General features: G+C 41.8%; 2 protein-coding genes across 3 annotated transcripts; both read left to right on the plus strand.

Annotated features, from left to right (window-relative positions):
• The first annotated feature begins 3,524 nt into the window (after positions 1-3,524).
• Positions 3,525-6,912, plus strand: LOC120756660 (C-C chemokine receptor type 8-like). The gene is made up of 2 exons (XM_040073206.2): positions 3,525-3,650; positions 5,848-6,912. The coding sequence occupies exon 2, from the start codon at positions 5,857-5,859 to the stop codon at positions 6,910-6,912; it is 1,056 nt and encodes a 351-aa protein (XP_039929140.1). The 5' UTR covers positions 3,525-3,650; positions 5,848-5,856.
• A 12,647-nt stretch (positions 6,913-19,559) lies between these two features.
• LOC120753627 (C-C chemokine receptor type 1-like) lies at positions 19,560-21,810 on the plus strand. Of its 2 annotated transcripts, none has more exons than XM_040066028.2 (2): positions 19,560-19,706; positions 20,352-21,810. In XM_040066028.2, the coding sequence occupies exon 2, from the start codon at positions 20,363-20,365 to the stop codon at positions 21,431-21,433; it is 1,071 nt and encodes a 356-aa protein (XP_039921962.1). In that variant the 5' UTR covers positions 19,560-19,706; positions 20,352-20,362; the 3' UTR covers positions 21,434-21,810. The 2 variants fall into 2 exon arrangements, with proteins under 2 accessions (XP_039921962.1, XP_039921973.1); XM_040066039.1 differs by having other exon boundaries at positions 19,585-19,710.
• The last annotated feature ends 1,516 nt before the right edge of the window (positions 21,811-23,326 follow it).

The following is a 23,326-nucleotide window of genomic DNA, read 5'->3' on the forward strand; positions in this document are numbered from 1 at the left end:
TGCCCCACAGCCCCAGGGCCCCAGCAGCAAACTCACTTGAGTCCTAGGAGGTAAATATTGCTGTCGCGGCTGTACTCTTTTAAGGTGAGACAATCCTCTTTTCCCCTGGCTGTGTCTTCACTGGGTTGTCTGTATGCAGCAAATAAATCCTTGCCATGATCTTGCTTTAGCACTCTGAACCCTCGCACTGCTTGTCCTGCCGCCTTGCAGCCTCTCTGCACCTCTTTCTGCTAGAGTTTAGCACTTTCGAGTGCAGGGGACCTTTAACTTCTGTGTTCCTGTCTTACCACTCTTGCTGGTTTACCACATTTTCTTTTTTATCTTCCTCAGGTGAACTACAAGGTGTGTTGGCTTGGTAGAAAGTTTAGGTTTGACTGTGTAGTGCCTGTGTAACTCAGGGCTTGGTGTTTGCATAAATACGGACACACTATTGACATAGTATTAATCACAGGGAATTTCCAGGTCCTTTTTTTTTTTTTTTTTTTTTTTTGCCTTTGAACTGAACACTTTGCCTGTCTCAGCTGTGGATGCCTTTTTGAATTGTCAGTTTGGGAGGATTAGGTGCATGTTTAGGCTGGGTGAACTCATGAATGAAAATATTTTCCTTGGCAGTTTTTAAAATGCTTCCCCCCTTTAAGAGCTGAACCCTTTGGCAACAATTTGCTTTTTGCCCAAATTACCACTGTCATTTTGGGAGGTCTTTTCCCGCAGAACAAGCAATGTAATTTTATTAACACAGCGAAATACATTCAGGACAGCTTTATTTATGTTTTCTTTATTTATGCTTTATTTATACTATATGGTCACACCATTGATGTATTATTAATCATATAATTAGTGTCTAGAGAACACATTAAAATAAATTTTAAAAAAAAGACACAGACTGAAAAAGTGTCAAGAAGGACACAAGTCATTACAGCCTGGCTCATAGTTGATATGAAGGAAATTGGAAATGTGCCCCTCTCCTCCTCCCTCCACCATACATCTTCCTCTGAGCTTTCAAGGGAAGTTCAGCACACCTGCATCTTGCAGCATCCCACATCTGTGGACAGTGCTGGTTATTTATCTCTACTGCCCTTCAGCCCAGCAGGGCTCTGTCTGCCCATGCCCCTCTTGGGTTACCTGCAAGAGAGCCAGCAGTGCTCAGCAAGGGGAGAAGAATAAAATCTGTCTGTGGGTTTTCCTTGTCCCCCAACAGAGGCATCTCCTATTAGTTTTCATCATTGTAATTATCTCTGTTTTGGCCAACATTATAATTATTGTCTCTTCAGTTCTCAAGCCCACCCCTGTGGGTTTCACCTCCCACCCACCCTCACACCTGCCAGTCAAAACCAGCACCTTTCCTAAACTCATCTCTACTCCTTTCTTTTCACTGCTTCTGACAAATCACACCCTCTTCCTCCGTTCATGAATTGTCTTTCTCTGCTGAGAAAAGCTCGGGTTCTGGCTGTGTGTCAGGAACAGCGACCACCACAGAAGCAGTAGCAGACACATAAACCTTCCTGAAAGCCAGGTAGGTCCAGGGACTCACACCTGTATATCACTTCCCAAAACATAGCTGAGCTACTTTTGGAAAGGTTGCATCAGACTCCATAATTCTCCTGTTTTTTTTCCAAAACACCGGCACCGCCACAATTTTTTCCTTGCTCTCCTTATTACCAAGCCGTTATCCATGTGCCTTGGTCTGCCAAAAGTACAGCAGCCAGCCCAGCCATCCTCCAGCCATATCAGTCACCAGACCTGCTCACTTCTCTTTTAGTTTTTGTTCTCTTGAATTCAAGCTCTTTTTCTCACCTTTTAGGTCATCTGCATCTTTCTTGCTTGCTCCAATTTTCTCCAACTCACTAAGAATTTCCCTACTGCCTCTCCCAGCTTCATGCCTCCCTTTTCCAATTCCTGCAGAACTGTGGCTGATAAAAGCACACAGCTGAGAGATTTCCCAATTAAAAATATGCATTTTGAATGAACTGAAATATTTTTGCAAGATTTGTGCAGCAGAAAATAACTGAAAAAAAAAATACAAGCTTTCTTCAATTTTAGAATATGTACTAATGTTTTAAAATGCAGAATTTTTAAATTCTTTTATTGGTTTCATGTCAAACTATTTTTTTTAATGTGTTAGTAACTTATCAACCAAACTGATGCAAAAAAAAAAGCATATGATGGAAGAAGAGACATCTTTAATTTCTTAATGTTTTGTTCCTAAGAAATAATGAAAGCTGGCCTTATTGATTTCTAAACAAATACAAATAAACCTAAATTGAATAAAACTACATTATGTCATACTGTGTGCCTGTGACACGAGGACATACTATTGACATATTATTAATCATATAATTAGTATCTAGAGAACACATTAAAATAGAGCTCTGTTGCAATGATTTTCAAAAATCAGTTCTGAAATATATATATATATTCACAGAATAAGAGGATCTGGTGTCTCTTGTGTAATAAGCCCAGCTGGGTACTTGGAGGCAGGATGGTGCCCTGGTCACTCTTAGTATTTTGAATACCTCATGGGTCAGGTTTTTATCTGACTGTGCTACTGGCTGGTCCCAGGTCCTTCATTATATTACTCTTTTTTTCCTCCAGCCTGTTTTCTCACTTTTCTTCATCTTTCTGCCTGCTACATTTAGCTTTTCTTCTCTTCGAGACTCTTTCACTACTCACTTATGCAACAACGATCAGCAACCTGTAAAGGTACTTTGGGCTGGAACTGCAACCATAGAACATGTGAATAACTTCAGTAAAAATCGTGTTTTGGATCTGACTCATACTTGTTTGGGGCCTCTTGAGTGAACCTCTGGCATTCCTTGTGCTCTTAAAAGTCAGGAAAATTGTGTCTGTTGAGATTAATGAATAAAAAGTGTATCATTTGTCTGACTTATAAATCCCCACAATTCACAGTTTTAGTGTGGCACTAAACATAGGAAATTGAAAGCAATTGAATAAAATAAAAATTTTCAAGCCTGTCTTTGTTTCAATATTTTGTCCTTTTCCATCCTCAAGTCACCAACATAAACTTGAAAAAACACCAAGGTAGCAAAGAAACTGAAATATCCCCACTAAATAAGAACTGATTAAAAACTTATGGCAAAGTGGTATCAGTAGCTGTGAGTTCTTCTTTCGTTCAAAATGCTAATAAGTTTTTAATGGGGAGGGTTATAAATGGACTGCAGTATACAAGTTGTTTCTAGCTGAAGAAAATTAAAATTATATATCAGCTTTGGTAAAAAGCTGCAAATTTATTAGGGTGTCTCCTATGATGGAGACAGCTGAACTTTTAAATTTTTCACTCAAATCAGGGCAGGCTGTAAAGAAGGAGGGTTTAGCAAACACGTTAAAAAGAATGCTACCCGTTACCATGTTAAAGAAGAGATGTACTTTATTTTTGTTTCACAGAAGGTGCCTGATAGCCCTCTCACTCTTTTCCTGTTTACCACAGATAAAAAATCTTCTCTTTGCCTCCAAGCCCATCCTGTGTCTGGCAGCTGCCCATTCGACAGCCGCATATCACCAGATCTCAGCCGTCTGCACAAGTGAAGTGAAGGTGAAGTAAACCTCCTGGAAACCCCTGAGCCCCAGCGGCAGGGGACGAGGAGAAGGGGGCCAGGGCCATCTGAGAGAGTGGGGGCTGCCTGCTGCCAAAGGTAAAGTCCATCCGTACTCAGTGTGCTGTTGCCGGGCTGGTTGTGCCACCCAGGGGACCTGCGGCAGCCGCCTCTCTCTTGATAGCTTCTGTAAAACTGCTTTATCAGTTTGGCTGTTCTGCTGAGTGATGTGGAGAGGGAGGGAAATGGAAAATGCTGTGGCCTGGTTGGGAGCTGTTGAAGCATTAATGGTGTAAGGGTGGTCTGAAGTCTCCAGTCTGTGTTCAGCCCTTGAAAAACACTTGAATTTTGCTGGAAGTAGATGCTTTATAGCTATAAATCTATGCTTATGTATATCTACATACCTATCTATCTATCTATCTATATATACACACACATATATATATAAAATACAGAATTAATTGTTTTTTGAATATTTTTTAGTTTCCGTAGTTGAATCTCTGAACTGCTTTTAAGAGGACCTTGACAGACAATCGAGAAACGAGAGCCAGCGCTGCATCACTTAGTCACGGCATGTCAGTTTCACACATCAAAAGCATTAGCAGGAAATATTTTCTACCTTTATTTCTTGCTGCAAGAAGAGCCATTATCTAGTGGCTCACCAACTAAATATTTGAAGATTTATGCCTTATGCAAAGTTAAAATTAATAATGCAGATGTCCTAACTACAGCTAAGAGCTCAATATAGGAGAGAATTACACTGTCGGTGTGGGTTGCAGCATGGCTTTTCTCTCAAATATTTGTTATTTCTGAGCAAGGAATTCTGTGGGGTTGAATGCTGTGTTTGTCAGTTTTGTCTGCATTGCACACACCAATTGAAGCAGTTCTGGTGCCCCAAGGAAAGCTGAGGCAGGTCAGTGAGGCGTGAGCAGCATCCATGCCTGGAGCAGAGGACGGACACTGGCGCTCCTCTGGGCTGTACACACAGATTGTTCTGTTCCCCCCACAGGTGCCACAGCCAGGCAAGAAGGGGTGAATTGTGATTCCCTCCTATCAGTACAAGAAGTCCCACTGTTCTCTCTCATTTTGTATATTCAGGCATTAATTTTTAATTCAGGAGAGCACACCCTCTGCTTCTATAGAATTAATCACTTCCACCCATGCTATTGCTTCATCTTAACAGCAATAATTATTACAAATTATTCTTTTTTCCTGGAAACTCTGTGTCTTTCAAGCTCTTTCAAGATGTGGTCAACCTATAAGCAAGTGCAAGCCAGGTGCAGCACAGCCTAAACTTTCAGATGTCTTAGTAGTGAAAAACCAAACTCTTTTGAAAGAATCATCACCTCATAGAACGTGAACACTCAAGTCTGGAAAACCAATCCGCTTTTATAGGGTCATGAACTGACATCTGAAACAATAAAAAAAAAAGGTGGCTAAAGCACTGACTCACCCTTGGAGAGCGTATCAGATTATTTTACTATTTTGAGGCTGCCTTCACTGCAATTCTGCAGAAATGAGAGAGAGAAACCACTCCCGCCAAAGTTTTGGGTTTCTCTACACTAGAAAACTGAAGTTGGACAGAACAGGCAGGAGCATTAAGCTGCTGTGTTGTGGCAAAAGGCATAGCCAAGCTGCTCACCAGCTGCCCTGGAGGTCAGTGGCAGCTCAGAGGTTGGCGCTGCAAGGGTTACTGTGCAGCCCTGTGAACTCCTTGTTGCTGCAGAGCTTTTTGTATCCAGGACCCACCCATGGAAAAGTAGCTTGCATGTCTCTGCACTCTGTGCCTGTACTTAGCCCTGATCAACTCTGCTAAAAATGAGGTTATGCTGCTTGGTGAGAGCTTCATCAGGAAAAACACTTTTATGAAGGTCTTCATGCTACAGGGAAAAAGCTTCCCCACCCCAGGGGGCACAAGAAAATTGAGATCCTTAGATCAGATGCAGGATTTGTTGGGTTTGTTTTATCATAATAACTTTTCAGAGACCTGAATTTTTCCCTGTCATTGTAGTGACAAGGGACTGGTCCACTGGCACTAAAACAGTTTCAGGGAAACAGAGAGCATCCCAGTGCTCACACTTACACAGGTGTAGGAACAATCAGCAGGCTGCAGGGCAGCCCTTTGGGTGGTACAGCTCTCCTCGTGCAGTCTGAGACCAAGACTGCATTCTGTTGGGCTCCTCTGCCTGAAGGCTGGCCCACAGGCTCAACACCGCAGAGACAGGAGCAGAAGCCATGGTGGGAGTGCTGTTCCAGGACAGCCAGACATTTTTAACCATTTTTCTTTCCTGCACAGGTATCTGAGATGAATCCCACCAGCCAGTTCCTTGGCACAACAGAATATGACTACGGATACGATGAAAACACTGCTCCTTGTAACGAAGGAAACAACTTTCGCAGGTTTAAATCCCTCTTTCTGCCAATTCTTTACTGCCTTGTGTTTGTCTTCTGCCTCCTGGGAAACTCCTTGGTCCTCTGGGTTCTCCTGACCAGGAAAAGGCTGACAACCATGACTGACATCTGCCTGCTGAACCTCGCAGCCTCTGATCTCCTCTTTGTTTTGCCCCTCCCTTTCCAAGCCCACTACGCTTCAGACCAGTGGGTTTTTGGCAATGCCATGTGTAAGATAATGGCTGGTATTTACTACACAGGTTTTTATAGCAGCATTTTCTTTATAACCCTCATGAGCGTAGACAGGTACATAGCAATTGTCCATGCTGTCTATGCCATGAGGATACGGACAGCCACTTGTGGCGTAATTATCAGCTTGATCCTGTGGCTGGTGGCTGGCTTGGCTTCTGTGCCCAACATCATGTTCAGCCAGGAGCTGGAGGTCGAGCAGGCTTTGCAGTGTGTCCCCACATATCCCCCAGGTGACAATGCCTGGAAGGTTGCTTCTCAGTTTGCAGCCAATATCTTGGGCCTCTTGATTCCCTTCAGCATCCTCGTTTTCTGCTACACTCAGATACTAAAAAACCTGCAAAAATGCAAAAACCAGAACAAGGTCAAGGCGATCAAGATGATCTTCATCATCGTCATCGTTTTCTTCCTTTTCTGGACTCCTTTCAACATCGCGCTCTTCCTGGACTCTCTGCAGAGCCTGCACGTCATCAATGACTGCAAGGCGAGCTCCCAGATAGCGCTGGCCCTGCAGCTGACAGAAACCATCTCCTTCATCCACTGCTGCCTGAACCCCATCATCTACGCCTTCGCTGGCGTGACGTTCAAGGCCCATCTTAAAGGACTCCTTCAGTCCTGTGGCCGTGTCCTCTCCAGCCCTGCCGGAGGTGCCGGGGCTGGACAGTCGTTCTCGGCACCCAGCCAGCTCTCCGGCTGGTCTGACAGCGCAGGGGTCCTGTGAGCACCCCTGAGCCACCTTCTGCTGGTGTGAGGGGCTGGCCGAAGGTCTGCTGTGGTCCTGCTGCACCGTGTGTGAGATGCAGTATGCCTGTGCCTCCTGTTGGGGCACGCCGTGAACTGCCACATGAGAACTTGTGACGTGGATTTCCCAAGAAAACCAGTGCATTTGTAAAATGGTGACCATACATTGCCACAGAATAATTTTTAGTTAAGTTTTAGAGCTCCTTTAATACACTTCAGCGAGCAGGCTGCTTCCTCTAGTACCTATTTTCTCTTCTGACTATAGCATCGCTTCTGTCTCACCCCCAAGCATGCTCTGCCCCGTGGAAGCTGGAACCCTACATCCCTGGGACAAGTGTGTGACAGCCCTCTGGAAAGTGGGGAAGTGGACAGGCATGGGTTTGTTTCATATTGCAAAGAGGGAATCACCTCAGACACTGTCACAATTTCCCCTTTGCCTCAGCTCCAAGAGGAAAAACCCCCTCAGCTCAAGGACCCTGTTTGTTGCGGGATGGTCCCAGGGGCGCAGCCCTGGAATCCTTGGAACTGCTGCCACCCAGAGAAGCCTTTGGTAGCAATGCCTCCAAAACTAACAAAGCAATGGCTCCAGGTGTCCCCAGTACTGGTCACACGTGGAGGCTCCTACGCCTGAAAACGTTGTCTTCAGAGCAGGTGGGGGCTCTGCACCATACCTGGAGCTGTGGGAGCTCCAACTCTGTGCCTCCAGAGCTCTCTCCTAAATGTAACCATCAAAAAATGACCTGTAGCAAAGTAGGCTCCATCTCTTTTCCCAAATGTCTTTATTTTCTGCCATTTAAAAAATGCTTTATTTGAATAAACTACATTATTCATTATTATAAATTAGCTACACCTTTTTTGTCTTGGTTCTTGATAGTCTGCCTAATGAATCACAAGCCTTGATTAGGGTAGGAAAACTTTGAGTTTGCTTGTTTTTGAGTGGGTATCACATAAAATGCATCTGATGGAATTGAGAGGCACCCTGAAGCTCTTCAGCAAAATAAGTTTTATCTCCACTTTTCCGCTGAGGAAGTTTGTTCTCCAAACCCCAGTAAAAATTCTCAGGGAAAAGATAACATTTATATATTTATATTGAGTTAGTTTTACTGCAAACATATTTTTAAAAGTTAATCAAGAGAACACCTGAAATCAGGGAAAACACAGCCTGGATATTGTTAAAGGGGTTTTTTGGGGTTGTTTGTTGTTTTGTTTGTGGTTTTTTTTTGTTTTGGTTTGTTTTTTTGTTTGTTTGTTAGGTTTTTTGTGTGATTTTTGTTTGTTTGTTTTTTTGTTGTTGTTTGGGGTTTTTTTTTGTTAAGGTAATAAAATTTTAAAATATTTTCCTAATTCTACCTTTCCTTCTGAAAATATAATTTCATGGTTTTATCCTTCCTTAAAAAAACAAACAAACAAACAAACAAACAAACAAAAAACATGCTAAAAAACCCACCTTGGTGCCAAAATATTCTTGCTATTAACTGTATGATGTAGAAAATGCTTCTTTCTTTTATTATAGATAGCATAAGTAACATTTCTAGGTTTTATTCCCCATTGGATAAGAAATGCCCTGCAACTCAATTATTATATTATTTTACTTTTCAGAAAACTTCTATTTAGAAACAAAACTCTATGGTTGTGCATTTCTGTGCAGTTTTTTGGACTGCATGGGGACTTCAATGATTGAAAAAATGCATGGGTTAGCATCTCTGGTCAGGTATCGTCTCCCCGCGGCCAGACTTTTGCAGTTTGGATGAAAATATTTCTGTTTAAAATATTCAGTGACACTTACCATCATTTTACCTGTTGATCTTTCAGATAAGGAAAGGGAGAAGAAACAGAACTTATATCTATATATTCTGCTTTAACTGATGTTTTGTGAAGAAGGGATAATGGACATGTTGTCTGACCAGCCCTCACCCACTAACACTTTCCCAATGAGCAGTAAGATTCTCTCCAGGCAAGACAAGGGTCAAACTCTGGTTTCTTCTCTCTCTCTCTCTCTCTCTCTCTTTTTTTTTTTTTTTTTTTTTTTTTTTTTTTTTTTTTTTTTTTTTTTTTTTGTACAGCTTTTACTGAAATAATCCTCTATCTGTGTGTGTGGTAGCAGAATTTAGCCCAAATGATATGTGAAGCCTTAACCAAAGAATAAAAAATGTGCTTTGCTGGGCTCACTGAAGAGTCCTTCATCTTCCACTGCTGTATTTAAAAGACTGGTGTTTAAGAATTCAGGAGCGTACATCCAAGCCCCACAGCCTCTGCCCAAGCACAGGAAATCTCTTACAGACCCAGATTGCAGATTCTGAGGACACTTTTCCCTTCAGTAGGTCACTCCTCTTTATGATGTGGCTGCGAAAAGGAATAATACATGTAGTTATTTTGCCCCTTTTTTTGTAAGAACTACTAGAACAGAGGCGCAAATACACCCAGCATCACCCGAAAGCACTTGTACAAAACAGAGCACCCAGAAGCATTGTGCCTCTTCTCTAAACATGAAATTTTAACATGTTTAATGGTTTGGACCACAAGACTTTATGTTACTCTTATATGTGATGGAAAGAATCAATGGAGACACTAAACAATATTCAAAAATTTTTGCAGTTGTATGCACTGAAAGAGTTCTGGAAAAGAGCACTACATTGGAGCACTGCATTCAGAGGATGATAACGAGCTGGTAGTGTCATTTCTTTGATTATACATTTTTTTTCAGGTAGAAACTTGTCAACGACAATTTACTTTTCACTGCAGGTGTAATAATTTGGAATAAGGCAGGTAGCAGATGCACTATTTCCTCAGTTTCAAGATTCTGACACACAGTAAAATTGGTAAAGGAAATTTTGCAACCTACTCATAACCAGCTCAGTAGGTTTTCATGTGCTGAGATGCTGCCAGCTGCAAATACCACTGCAAACCCACCAAGAAACAGTAATATTTAATATCACCTGGATTTCCTGGGGCTGAGTGTGATACTGTGAATATATATGCCAAGATATATAGCTCAATCTTGTTCCACTAAATTAGTGGAAACATGATCACTAGTCAGAAGAGGATGGAATAAGGAAATTATTGCTGTTTGTAGAACAGATTTTCTAATGAGATGCTGCACATCTAAAGCAATTATTGTTTCTCCAGAGACCAAGCTATATTGAAACCACTGATGTCATATTGCCAGTTAAACTACTGAATACCACTTTTCACATTTAGTAACATTTCCCTACCTGGTTCTAAACTGTGTGTGTTCTGAAGGGCTTGAGCTTTCTAGCTGTTGATTTTCATCTAACATGTTTCACAGACTTTTGTGTCTCAGGTCTCTCTGTCCTCTCCTGCCTGTAGCACTGTGACCTTATCCAGGTCTGACCTTACTCCTGGCCAAATGTGCACATCCTCAAAAACACCTCCCAGTCCTTTATAGTAAATGAAGTATGCCAATACTGTGCAAAGCACTGCAAAGGAGCACTGACAGCTAGAAAAGCAAAGTAATTATGTATATTGTGGTGCTGTTTGTGATTCCATCTGGCTTTTCTCCAGCCTATGATTGCCAAGTTCAGAGCTTTCACAGTGTTCCTCAGTTCTATTGACTTACCATGGGACAGCCCAAACTTAAGAAGGTGTGATACTGAATTTCAGATATTCTCTATTTGGCCCACTCCCCAGGCTAGGATCATGAGAAACATGTCACATGTTTGAGATCCACCACTAAATTCAGTATGGCAGGATACAGCACTCATTGGGAATTTCCATAATATTTTCCAGGGTTTGACATCAGAGTTAAAAAGATCCAGGTAAGAAGTATATATTACCTCCTTCTCTTATTTAAGCTCAAGTTATAAAGGAGGATGGTTGGGATTGCCAAAATCAATGACATTGGTCATTCGTGGCCACACACTACAACTATTTGTAGTCCTTACACTAGAATCTTGGCCACAGAAACACACCTCACACCATCTTCTGCTTCATACCTTGTGTGGGTTTTGCTCTTCTTAACTAGAAATACGTTATAACCAAAATACATTATCCAGTGCAAATCCCAAATGCATTAATAAATCAACCCAGAAGTGAGATACAAAACTTCCTGTGGTTTGCAATTTCTGCTGAAATGACCTCATAACACCACTAAGCTCTGAAGCGTGCCTAACTTTAAGTTTCTTTAAGAGCCTGAAAATCTCAGAGGTCTGCTCACCACCCTGGTGGCCCTTAGATGACCCCTGTGCCCAGCAGCTTGCTCTCTCTCCTTCTGTGCCAGCAGTTCCTTTCCTTCTTGTGGCATGAAGAAGACAATCAGGTGTCGTCTCTCACCCATCCCAGGGCACTCCAGTGTCAGCTGCTCAGTCTGTCTCCCCCACTGAGTCATCCTGTTGTCCTCCTTCACATTGATTCTCAAGCTAGCTGACAAACTGTTTTCACTTGTCACAGCGTTCTGATACAGCTTCTCCAGGCTGTGGCTCATGTACAGAGCCTTCGGCCCTAATATTTCAAGCTTCTTTCTCAGGCAGAGAAAATGTTAGGTTATACCCCAGGAGGAGAGCCACCCTGATTTCAGATTAAAAAAACACAGGCTGGGAGGGCTTGGACTTCCCTGGCAGTCTTTTCACTGAAATGTGTAGAGGGAGGCAATTTGGAAGTGCCAGTGGTGAGCACTGTGCGAGAATTTAATGTTTAACATATGCATTGCATATGCATAAGCATTTTAGTATTTAACATATGAACAACTAGGAGACAAGAAATGGTCCCTGGACAGTCTGAAAAACAGTAATAGACAGCGAACTTCTCCAGTATCCAAAAGCATTGAAGATACAGTGTGACTTGATGAAATCTTGTAAAATGGAGCACCGGTGTACAAGGTTAACTCCCCACACTAACAAGTGATAGTTAGGTTTTGAGAATTCAGGTGAAACCAAGTGCACTTTAGGCAATGAAATACTTTTTTTTTAATCCTAGGATTCAAGTAAGTCTTTATGTAGGCCTTTATCTCAGCATACTTTACAACTGAGGCAGAAGTATCAGTTCTCCTGTAAATTCTCTTGCTCACGCAACCTTTTTGTTGAAGTTAGCTTTATCACTTACTTGTGGCTTGCTTTCATCTTAACACTTGCACAATCTTTCCAAGAAGAATGACAAGCCATTTTGCATGTGCTAAATGTAAAACAACTCCTGCAATGTGATCTGAGAGCTTTACAAATACAGATGGACTTGGCTTCCTGTCACTCTTGCTGAGACTGTTTTGCACAGTGGCACAAACAACTTATCTACAACAATTCAACTGACAGAGCAGGTGTGAAATATCTCCTTCGTGACAAAGCTGTAAGCTAGCTCTTCCATTCCCATTAGGAGACAGCAATTAGTACTACCTGAAAATTAAATAAGAGATAAAGAAGGTGCAATAAATGTCAATCTACTACAGTACAGAAAATACCACAATCATCCTCTTTTGCTGAGGGTGGAGAAGAATTTGAAGTCTGTAGTACCACAGACTCTGTGTGTGGTTAGTTTGCTGTGGACTGTGAAAAGAGGTCTGATGACTTATCTGAAGCACTGTGTATTCTTCTGTTTTCTCTATAGAAGTTATGAAGGAAGTGGTGTCTTCACCCCTAAGTAAAACTTGTTAGAAGATGACTAAAATCAGATTATTATGTATGTAAGTTTGTGTAGTGTGGCTACCAAGCTGTCTTCAAGCTGCTGGACTCTCCATGGGGAGAGTTTCTGTTTTCTCAGAAACACAGCAGGGTCTCCCAGGTTGGTGCACAGGACTGTGAGGCCAGTCTTGGAGAAGACTGAAGACTATTTGGAGCCATTTGCATCTTTCGGGTTCAGTTTCACTGAGCAGTCCTGCAGACACCTGAGAAGCAAAATCAGGGAATACTTGCATTGCAGAGATGCCAGGTCCTGTGCCACAAATACTACTGGAATCTGCAAGCTTATCACAGGACAGGCAAAAGTTTCGTCGAGGCAGTGAGGCACTTAGAGCAGATTTTATCCTACCCACCCTAAAGTGACTAATTCTACTACACAAATTAAGCACCTTCCCTTTCTACTTACACTAAGATTTTCATAGATAGCCTCTGCTGTTGTGATCCTCATGTTCCAAGAATCGATGTGAAGATCAAGAACCAGCAGTTACGACAGATGAGAGCCCTGCCCCAGCACAGTACTTTGCTTTGGAGACAGAGTTTACAGAGCTACAGACACGATCACGAGGGAACTGCAGTTCCCTTTACACTATCCAGGCCCTTCTCAGGCTGTAGAGTTCTGCAGTTCCCTCTAGTTCTGTCAGGCTAATCTCAGAGTCCTTCACAGATATTATTGTATTTGCCTTACCACATTTACGAGATGAATCAATACAGTTACGTTCATTTTGCAAGCATCCACTAATTTGTGGAAACTGGTTTGTAAACCTGAGAAGGTTCCTTTTACAAGGGCATGGGGTGACAGGACAAGGAGCAGTGGATTCAAACTGGAAGAGAGTAAATTGAGATTAGATGTTTCCAGGGCAGGTAGAAATACTTATTGACCTGAGAATGGGATTTTATGGAATTAAGCCAGCCAGTCGTAACCCTGTAGAGACGGAGTGGTACAGAAACTGACTGCTCCAGTTCCAGCTGGAGCAGAGCAAGCTGGCATTCATAAAGTCTTCATCCACCAGTTCTGACCTCATTCTGGAAACCAAACTTCTTCAGAGAAGAAGAAACTTACCCCCCTTTTGCAATATGTCACAGGAAGTGCTGTTTCCTATTTTCAGATATGTGCTTGTTCACAAAGAAGAACCCACAGTTAGACCAGCTTGATGAAACAGTGAGTAGCTGATTTTTTTTTCCTTATCTTTACATCTAAATGTCTAAATATATAAGAGAAATTCACTAAGTGGGGACCATATGTGTCTAATGACAGTGGCAGTAGAGCAGACATTGAAGCAGAGATAATATCTTTGGGAACAATTTGGTCTTGTAACTACCTTACAGCTTGGGATAAGGCTAAATGTGAAAGTAGAGAATTCAACTGGACAATTGGTATAGAAAACTATAATTGCTTTTTGTACCAGAAACATACTGAGTCTTGGTTTTGAAGCAGTTTTAGGAGATTGATAGCTTGAAGTTGCATTCTGCTAAGGATAAAATTGGTCAGACATGAAATCTTTCATACTTAACCTAGACTTTCCATATCTAAGTCACACCTTGCTCTGTCAGATGCAGTCGGCAGGTGTTCTCCATCTCTATCTTATCACACGGTTTCTCTATGTTATTCAAACATTTAATCTGTTAAACATGTTTTTTCATTATTTCATTATTGTGTTTTAAAGGGATATTGGGATTGGGCCTTCTTTTTAATGTGATGTCTCTGAGTCACCACATTAGAAAGTCTTTACTGCATATCTCAACTATATCTCAATGAGATATCAGTTTTATATCAAGATTGCAATTTTTGATAATGACGTTTTACATGAATAAAAATCATCAGTACTACAGTGGAATTTTTCTACTCACGCTCAAAAAAGGGTGAGCTCCTCTGCTTGGATAAATGAGACTTGCCACTTGTATATCAGCAAAAAAGCCACAATAGCCTACAAATCCTTTTTCTTTTTTTTTTACATTCTTGGGAGAATTGCACTGTCATTTGCCTGGAACTGTTGACAGCAACAGAGCAGGGGGCTTGAACCTCTCAGTGAGAGACCCTTGGAGCAATAACAGGACGTCACATGAACTTATGGCATATGCTGGCAATCTCCACTCCAAACGATCAGCCTTCCATTTTGCACTTGAGTTCATCCTCAGAATGGTTGTGACTACAACTGCTGCTTGAATTACTCTGAATTCGATGTTTTACCAGATACCGAAAAAAGAAACCCAAACCAAACCGCAGCAAGAAAACTCTAACAGACATACTAGTCCAGAAGTTAGCTTACACAAGAGGAGAGCCCATGTATACATATGCTTGTGATTTGGAGGATATTCTCTGTCTCAGAATGCTGATTTTCGGTGCTTATGATATTCCTTTACTGTATATTTTGTTTAGCTAAGAAAACATCTTACTTCTTTTGTCTTGAAATCCATAGACTGACTCTATTTAACAGCAGAAAAGCTTGGAATTTTTGCCAGACTGCCTTTCTGTTTTTCATGGGGAATGTAAACATTCAGATCCTGAGGGCTCACAGAAAATCAAGCCTGCTCTTTTGAGCCCAGAATATATTTTACTTTCCAAGTTTTACAGGGTTGAAAAAAAAGCCCTATCAGACAGGAGGCAAGTAATTCTGAATGTTTCTAATGCTCGGCTGTTAGAAAAGAGGAAGAGGTTTCCCTGGTAAGGTTTAATTTTGGAAGGGGCTCTTTACCCAGTCAACTCCTAGAAAGAAATCCTGTGGTCACTACCACATGAAAAGTTGTGTCTGAGGGAAACTATCAGTTCAGAATCTTACACAGAGTATTTAGTTTACACTTCCATCTTTTCCTTCATCTTTCCTGGTAACTCAGGGAAAGCTCTTACTTTTATGCTTGCTCTCCAAGCAAGTGCAGGTGCCTGTGCACAGATTTCTCTGTAGTTCTGCTCCTCCTAGAAAGTCAAAGGCAAAGTTAGAGAGGTAGAGCTGTTAGCAGGAAACATTGGTTACCTCTCTTGCAAAGCCTACTGTCAGAATATGTGGTATTATTTTCTTGCTATTTAAGTTTCAGTATTACTCAGTGCTGTATTGCACTTCTCTCTCCTCAAAAAGCACCCTAGATGCTGCTGACACACACTGTTAAGCTGACTACAAGTCATTAAGCAGTTTCTTTTTCTGTGTGCCAAATGCTGGCATTTGTGAAAGGAGGAGAGTAAGAGCGGGGGCAGTAGCGCTGTGGTACCCACTCATACATTTCAAAAGAGAAATCTTGTCTTAAACTGCAAAAAGGTGAAGGGAACTTTGGGAAGGTCATTCAGATTTGAGATAAGGAACTCCATTCATGCACAGATGCTCTTGTAACTTGCGGTTATTACAAGTCCTGGTTTCTGAGGGAAAACTTTGTCCAAATCCCCTCTAGAGCACAGCAGACTCATTGGGCTGTGACAAATGTTGTCCCTAAATAAGTCACTGTAGCAACTCAAGAGCTGCTTTGCTTGAATGAAATGGAAATGTCTGATAGTCCTATCAGCACCTAGACATCTTCTAGCTTAAAGTGACACTGTAGATAGCAACTAATGCTCAAGAGCTAGTGAGGCTTCTCTCAAAACAACCAAAATACAGCAATCTGGAAAGACATGTTTCAGGGCTACGCCTCCATTGCAAGAAGCACTGATGTTGCCATAATTGCAGCTTTGTTGAAGCTTAGAGAAATTAAATTGCATTTATTTATTTGGGCTCACAAACTTACAAGTATTCAGCAAACCGAATTTTCTCCCATCTAAGATATAACTCGACATTCTTTGCATGAACTCTTTTCCAGGGTCCTGTTATTTGGCCCATTGTTTGGCCAAACCTCTCTGAATCCAGCTCCTTTGGCCACTCAGAACATAAGCAGTCCTCCAAGGGCAAACAACAGTAGCCTCTTATTGGACTGTTCATGTATTTAGATACTCTTACATGGCTAAACACAGGATAAATTAGTAAGTTCTCCCTTATATGTCTACCTTAGGCTTGACATGTTGCCTACTTTTGCAAAAACCATTCAGAATTTCTGTTAGAAACCAAAACTACCCCATGCATGCAGAAACAGTGGGACTGTGGTCGGGACAGTGGGCACTGATGGCCACATGCGCTACAGAAGATGAAAATAATTAAGACTTTCTGAATATTCATGTGTAATTTTAGACAGAAAAAGAAGGGAAATAAATAAAATAATTAAATACAAGTTCTCAAATCAGAATTGCTCCAATTATGTTTCAACAGCACAAGAACAGAGATAAACCTGCAGGTTTCTTTGCTATAACACACTCATTTCTGAAATGTCACAACTAGATAACTTAGGAGCCAAAACCAGACATCCTGCCAAGGGCTACAGCTTCTGCAGAAGGTGCTTCTTTCTGCACAAAAAATTAAAATGGGAAATATGGTAAAAGATAAATGAAAAAAAATTAAAATCAAGTGCCATCGGTAATTTCCAATAGAATTTTTTACCCTGGTCAGTTTTCTAGAGTTCTTTGTGACTAATATTACCCGTGTGAAAAGGAGAAGCATTTTTTTAAAAAGCATCTCAGAAAATATTCTTAATATTTTGTGCTTGTTTTGAAAAGGAGGACCACACAAATACTGTGAGATTTCCCACCAGGTCAGAGCCAGTAAACAAAACAACCACAGCACATGCTGTCTTTCTAGCCAGGGTCACTGTCAATTGTATAGAGCAAGAGCTAAATTTTGGCTGCGGGAAGGTGAACTTGGTCTGCCTGGGATGTACTTCCTTTTCATCCCAGCAGCCCTTATGGTGATGTCTTATAGATTTATGACCACAGCTGAGACAGATGACCCAAACTGACCAAATGGATATTCTGTGCCATATAACGTTACACTCAGGAATAAAACTAGAGGCAGAGGGAAGGCTTTCCAGAGTAGGCATTTCTCAAAGACTGCATCTGTCTGCTTGGTAGAACACAGCAAGCATTTGTCCTTGTATTACCTCTTGTGGGTTTTTTCAGTTTCATTCTCTTATTCAGCTGCCTTTTTCTCAACCTGCAAGTTTTTCTTCCTTCAGCACTTCTGATTCTCTCCCTGATCCTGCTGTGGGGAAGTGAGTGCATTATCAGATGGGGCCTTAGCTGCTGGCTGGGGTCAACCCTTCACAGGACACAAGACTTGGACAGCAAAGGAGACAAATCTGTAAGGAGTCAATTAACTTTAGTTTTGTTGCTCCCACAATAATTTTCTGTCAGTTTTACAATTCAAAGTAAGTTCCAAACTTGGAAGAAAAAAAAAAAAAGTTTATTTCTTTTTATACAAATACAAAGGTTCTACAAGGCTAAGTGCATTAAGCAAGGTTTAGATCAAATATTAGGAAAAATTTCTTCACTGAATGAGATATCAAGCTCTGGAACAGGCTGCCTAGGGAAGTGGTTGAGTCACCATCCCTGGAGGCATTTAAAAGCTGTGTAGATGTGATGCTTAGGGACATGGGTTAGTAGTGGACATAACAGTGTTAAATTAATGTTTGGACTCAATGATCTTAGAGGTCTTTTCTGATCTAAATGATTCTATGATTCTACAGTACTGTGATTCTATATATAAGTGTAAGCATTTGTATATTTACTTTTGCATATACACACACAAAAAATTGTTTTACTACCGTATAACCAGCAAAATTTATTCAAGAAGATTATTTATATTATACATATATCCACCAAGATAAAAATCTAAATCAAATTTATGTCCTCTGGATCCTGAATACCCTGTAATCACATATCAGGAAATCAGCCTTCTCTCAAACAGCTAAATAAGGTGACATGAGTTTAAGATACTTCAAAACTTTCACCTCCTGCAGCTCACAATGGCCCAACATGAAATTAAATTGACTGTCTACTAAAAAGCAGAGTAGGGGCATGACTCTCAGTCACTCCAGCCATGGGCTGAATTTCTTCAGTGACATTTAGACTGGCAGAGCTCAAGTGCAGACAGAATGAAATGGTGGTGGTGGTGGTTTTGAGAGTGTGGTCTCTGCAAAAGATGCCTGCAATCACACAGGGCAGACCACACCACTGAAAAAAACTGCATTCAGGAAAGGAGTGAACACTGGTGCACAGCGTGAGCACCCCGGGATCACACAGGAAGCTGGGGCAGATGCACTGCCTGAACTCTTCTGCCATGGGGAGCACTCTGTTGCCTTTGTCTAAGAGCAGGCATGGTATTTCCAGGAAAAGACTGATTTCAAAACCAATACTGTGCCATGGGCAGCCACCGGTCTGCCACGACGTGTCTGATAAAATCAGTCACGATGGCACAGGAAGACAGAGCAGCCCTTTAAGCAGACAGCAAGTAGCTCTCTTTGAGTGGCTACCAAAGGCATTGGTTGTGCTTCCTCACTAAGTGACCAGGGAGCACTTCTGGTCCCTCTGACACCCGTCTTCACAAAATCATCTGCCTAGCTTCTCATGGGACTCACAGGAATTCTTCTCTGTTCTCTGGGGGTCTGCAAAGAGACAGTTGTCCTGAGCTTTTCAGAGACCAAGTTACACAAATCTATGCTTCTGCATCTGGCTCACAATCCTACCAGGGAGCCTTTGGAGACTGGAGGGGCTGACACCCAGACCTGTCCTTGCAGGGGATGTCCAGTCCCTCCAACAGTCCCTAAACCAAAACAGAAGGGACAGAGAGTTTGCACAACCCCTGCACTTTCTCATTGTTGCCTTACTGGAAACACTGACTGACCATGGATGAAGAACAATATCACACTAAGAATTGTAGTGCACACTCTTAGCTATGGCCATATGTGCCTTTTGCCTTTGCACACCCTCCAAGACACTCTACCAATCAAAACTTTGCAGCTCCTGAATAAGGGCTGTAAACAGCTACTGAAACAAGGAATCAAAACTCCTTACGTCCCCCAACAGCAGTGGAGAGGTCTTTCAGCTGACAGGAAGCTGCCACAACAGAGACAAATTTAGAGGCCACTCCAACAGCAACTCTCACCTTTTGCATCATTTGCTAAGGTGTTTTTCTGTCTGTTCTCTCTACAGGACTCTGCAACGATTTCATTCCTGAGTTATCTGAAACCATCACGCTTCCACTGCCTCCACCTGCCCTAGGCTCTGTAAAAGACCTAGTGTTTGCCATTTTAACCCAGACCAACACTGCCAACTTTCCATTCTTCCACACCCGCAACAGCACAGGTGGGTAAGTTTAGTACTGTCCTAATTCCCATAGGCATTAGGGCTCCCAGAATGGCACTTGAAGCAGCTTGAGGAAGTGCTTGAAGTCAGCTGTTTTTCAGCCATGTCACCGCACCTTTGCAGGCACCATTTACACCTGACCAGTGCCTGGTCATCTGTGGATAAGGGCTACAGGATGGACTGGCACGATGAGCTTGTGGCCAGATCCCAAGGAGAAGCAAGACTATGCTCTGTGTGCCAGACACTGTGCTTTCCTGTGGCTGCCTTCCTGGCTTTCTACACTCCTTTGGAAAGCTATTGATAAGCACAAGGGCCCGCAGCTACCCACAACTCATTAACTGCATCCATCCACTCCCCCTGGATCAGGCAGCTGACAATCTCTGCTGAGGAGGAAAAATGAACATGACAATGTACCTGTGGGAAATGACACACAGCACACTTCCAACATGCACCAGGGTAACTCCACAGATGTATAAATCAGTTTTCTGGGGGGTCTACCATTTAATTCTCTTTCACACCTTGACAAATAATGCTTGTGTGCTCATCAGCAAAACTCATTTCAGAAGAGAACATCAGCATGTTTCATTCTCTTCACTGCAAAGCTTGGAGATTCCTCTAATTTAATGTCTGTTCCTTCCTTTCCAGACCAATACACCATGGGAAATGAAACCCCAGACTTCACCGACTGGCCACTGACAACAGAGTTTGACTATGGCGATTCAACACCATGCATGGGAACTGAGGAAAAGCACTTTGCAGCAAAGTTTCTGCCACCTCTTTATTCTCTAGTGGTGATATTTGGCCTGACAGGCAACATGCTTGTTGTCCTTATCCTGGTAAAATACAAGAGGCTGAAGAGTATGACTGACATCTACCTGCTCAACTTGGCCATTTCTGATCTGCTGTTTGTATTTTCTCTCCCGTTTTGGGCTTATTATGCAGGTCATGACTGGATTTTCAGGGAGGCGCTCTGTCGAATTCTGTCAGGTGTCTACCTCCTTGGCTTCTACAGTGGCATCTTTTTCATAATCCTGTTGACCCTGGACAGGTACCTGGCCATAGTGCACGCCGTGTTTGCTTTGAAAGCCAGGACAGTTACCTACGGCATCCTCGCCAGCGTTGTCACTTGGGCTGTTGCTGTTCTAATTTCTGTCCCAGGGGTAGTATTTCACAAAACTCAGAAGGAAAGTTCAGGCTATACTTGCAGTGCTCATTATCCAAGTGATTCCACAATAAATTGGAAGTACTCTTTTATTTTAAAGATGAACATCCTGGGACTTCTTATTCCAATGCTCATTATGATTTTCAGTTACTCACAAATTCTAAAAACACTATTGAGATCTAAGAATGAGAAAAAACAGAAGGCAGTCAGACTTATTTTTGTAATCATGATTTTTTACTTCATCTTCTGGACACCATTCCATATTTCTTCTTTTTTGCATGCATTTCAAAATTCACTTTTCATCCCAAATTGTGAACTTAAAAGTCAACTGGAGAAAGCAATCCAAGTGACAGAAACGATATCAATGATCCACTGTTGCATCAATCCTGTGATCTATGTATTTGTTGGAGAAAAATTTAGGGCATATCTTTATACCTTTTTCCGAAAGCAGGTCGCACCTCACCTTTGCAAAAAATGCCCAAGTCTTTATCGTGAAAAATTGGAAAGAGTCAGTTCAACATTCACACAATCCACTGCAGAGCACGACATCTCTACCGGACTGTAAAAATACATCAGAACATTAGTTAGCAAATCTTGCATCACTTACTTTGCCTTAAGGAGTGCCTGCCATTATTAAAGATCTTTATGTCGACCACTACTTAAAACTGTATGATCCCTATTCTTGTGGTCAACTGCTCCCTGGGATTACAGCATTTTCTATTGCTAAACTAAGAGAATCAATGAGTTCTCCAGGAAAGATTAACTGCATAGCTGGGTCACATCAAGAATTAAATGGGGCTCCGACAAATATGATCATGCTTTTTTCTATCCAATAAGATTTACTGAGGGAGGAATATGATATTGAAAAGTCTAAGGGGCAAAAGGTCATCTCACAAGATCTTACTGGGACCATTTAACCCAAGAATTTGTCTGTTTAGCCTACAGTGCAATAATTTTTAAACATGATTCTCTAACAGCTATAACTAAGTTATAGCATTTTTATTTTTGCTTTTTAATTTTATGTCTGCCATATCACCATTCAGTTGGTGACTTTTTCCAAAGTGTGGTTTTAATCAGGAACACTGTGATTTTTTGTGGGTGCAATTTTTCAAGCAACTGCACACACCAAGTTTGCTGACTGCACAACAAGATGATGTACTCCTAAAAAGTGGGAGCTTGATTCCGACAAGTCATATCCTTCCAAGAATAAAAAAACCACTAAATCAATAAAGGCCCTTTGGAAAAGATCTGCAAGACCAGAATGAAAATTGCCTTGGTATTTGCTATGCAAGTTTCTGTATTAGAAAAATATCAGGACCCTCTGAAAGATGCGAGCACAGTACTGAGAGCAGGCCTCCCTAGTTCTGGACAGGTAAATCATGTGCAGAAGAAGAGTTTACATGGCAACCCATGACACCAGTGTGTCAGGTTAGGCTCCTGCATGGGAAAAACCTGTTCTTCACACACATAGAAAGTCTGACTTTTGGGATATACTTCAAAGACGGTGGCTTTGGAACTGCAAAATCAGCCAGTTCCAGACAAGGCATACCTTCCTGCCTTCCCAGGAGAAGAGTGCCTCTAGCCAACTGGAGCCTCGATGAGAACTGCATGCTGATTGAAGACTCAGGACCATTGGCCTACTGGCGTACTGTGGTCATACATTCATTCCACTATTAAGAGTTTCCCTGTGAAAGAAAGAAATTCTAGGGACACGGGGTTAGCAAACGAGAGAAAGGAGGAGCATAGCAGACAATTTCCTACTTCAAACTGTAAAGAAGTGCAGGTGGGCACTCCTTATGTAAGTGATCTCTCCTTGTGGTTTTTCCCCCATTTCCTCGGAAGGGCACCGCTCATGTGTGCAAGGACTCGCTCATGGAAATCTGGAGGGGCAGGTTCAACTAACCTCCAGCAAGGACACCAGAGGGAATTGCACACTACTTAATGTCAGGCATGTGATGCAGATGCCTAAATTAACAGCAAATCTCTTCAAGGTCCCTCAGTGGTCAGTAGAGAATAAGAAGTGCCTGAGCCAGAAGTAGTCGTGGGATTTAAATAGTCTCACGGGAAGATTAACTGCCCAACTGTGGAAGGAACCTGAAAATGCCAGCCTCTTAATTTGGGTATCAGATGCCTTAATCTAGGTGGTGCAAATACTCTTCTTCCTCTTGCCTTAAAATGCCCAGGCACTGCTTCTATTAGTTGTTAGCTCTAATGCTACTAGCTACTATAACCTTGTGAGGTTAATAGCCACAGATAGACCACACAAAAGACCAAAAATTATCCTCACAGTAAACTTCCTTGCTTAAAAATAATAGTTTTTCTTTCGTTTCTACTTTCTTTACTGAAACAATGTGAAAGCACCTTTATAATTTTAAAGCATAAATTAGTTCAGTGCAATACAAATCCTGCCATAACAGTGATATTTTTACCGCTGTGTTTAATTGTAAATCCTTATCTT

Source organism: Hirundo rustica, chromosome 1 (genome assembly GCF_015227805.2).
Source record: "Hirundo rustica isolate bHirRus1 chromosome 1, bHirRus1.pri.v3, whole genome shotgun sequence".
Taxonomy (NCBI): Eukaryota; Metazoa; Chordata; class Aves; order Passeriformes; family Hirundinidae; genus Hirundo; species Hirundo rustica.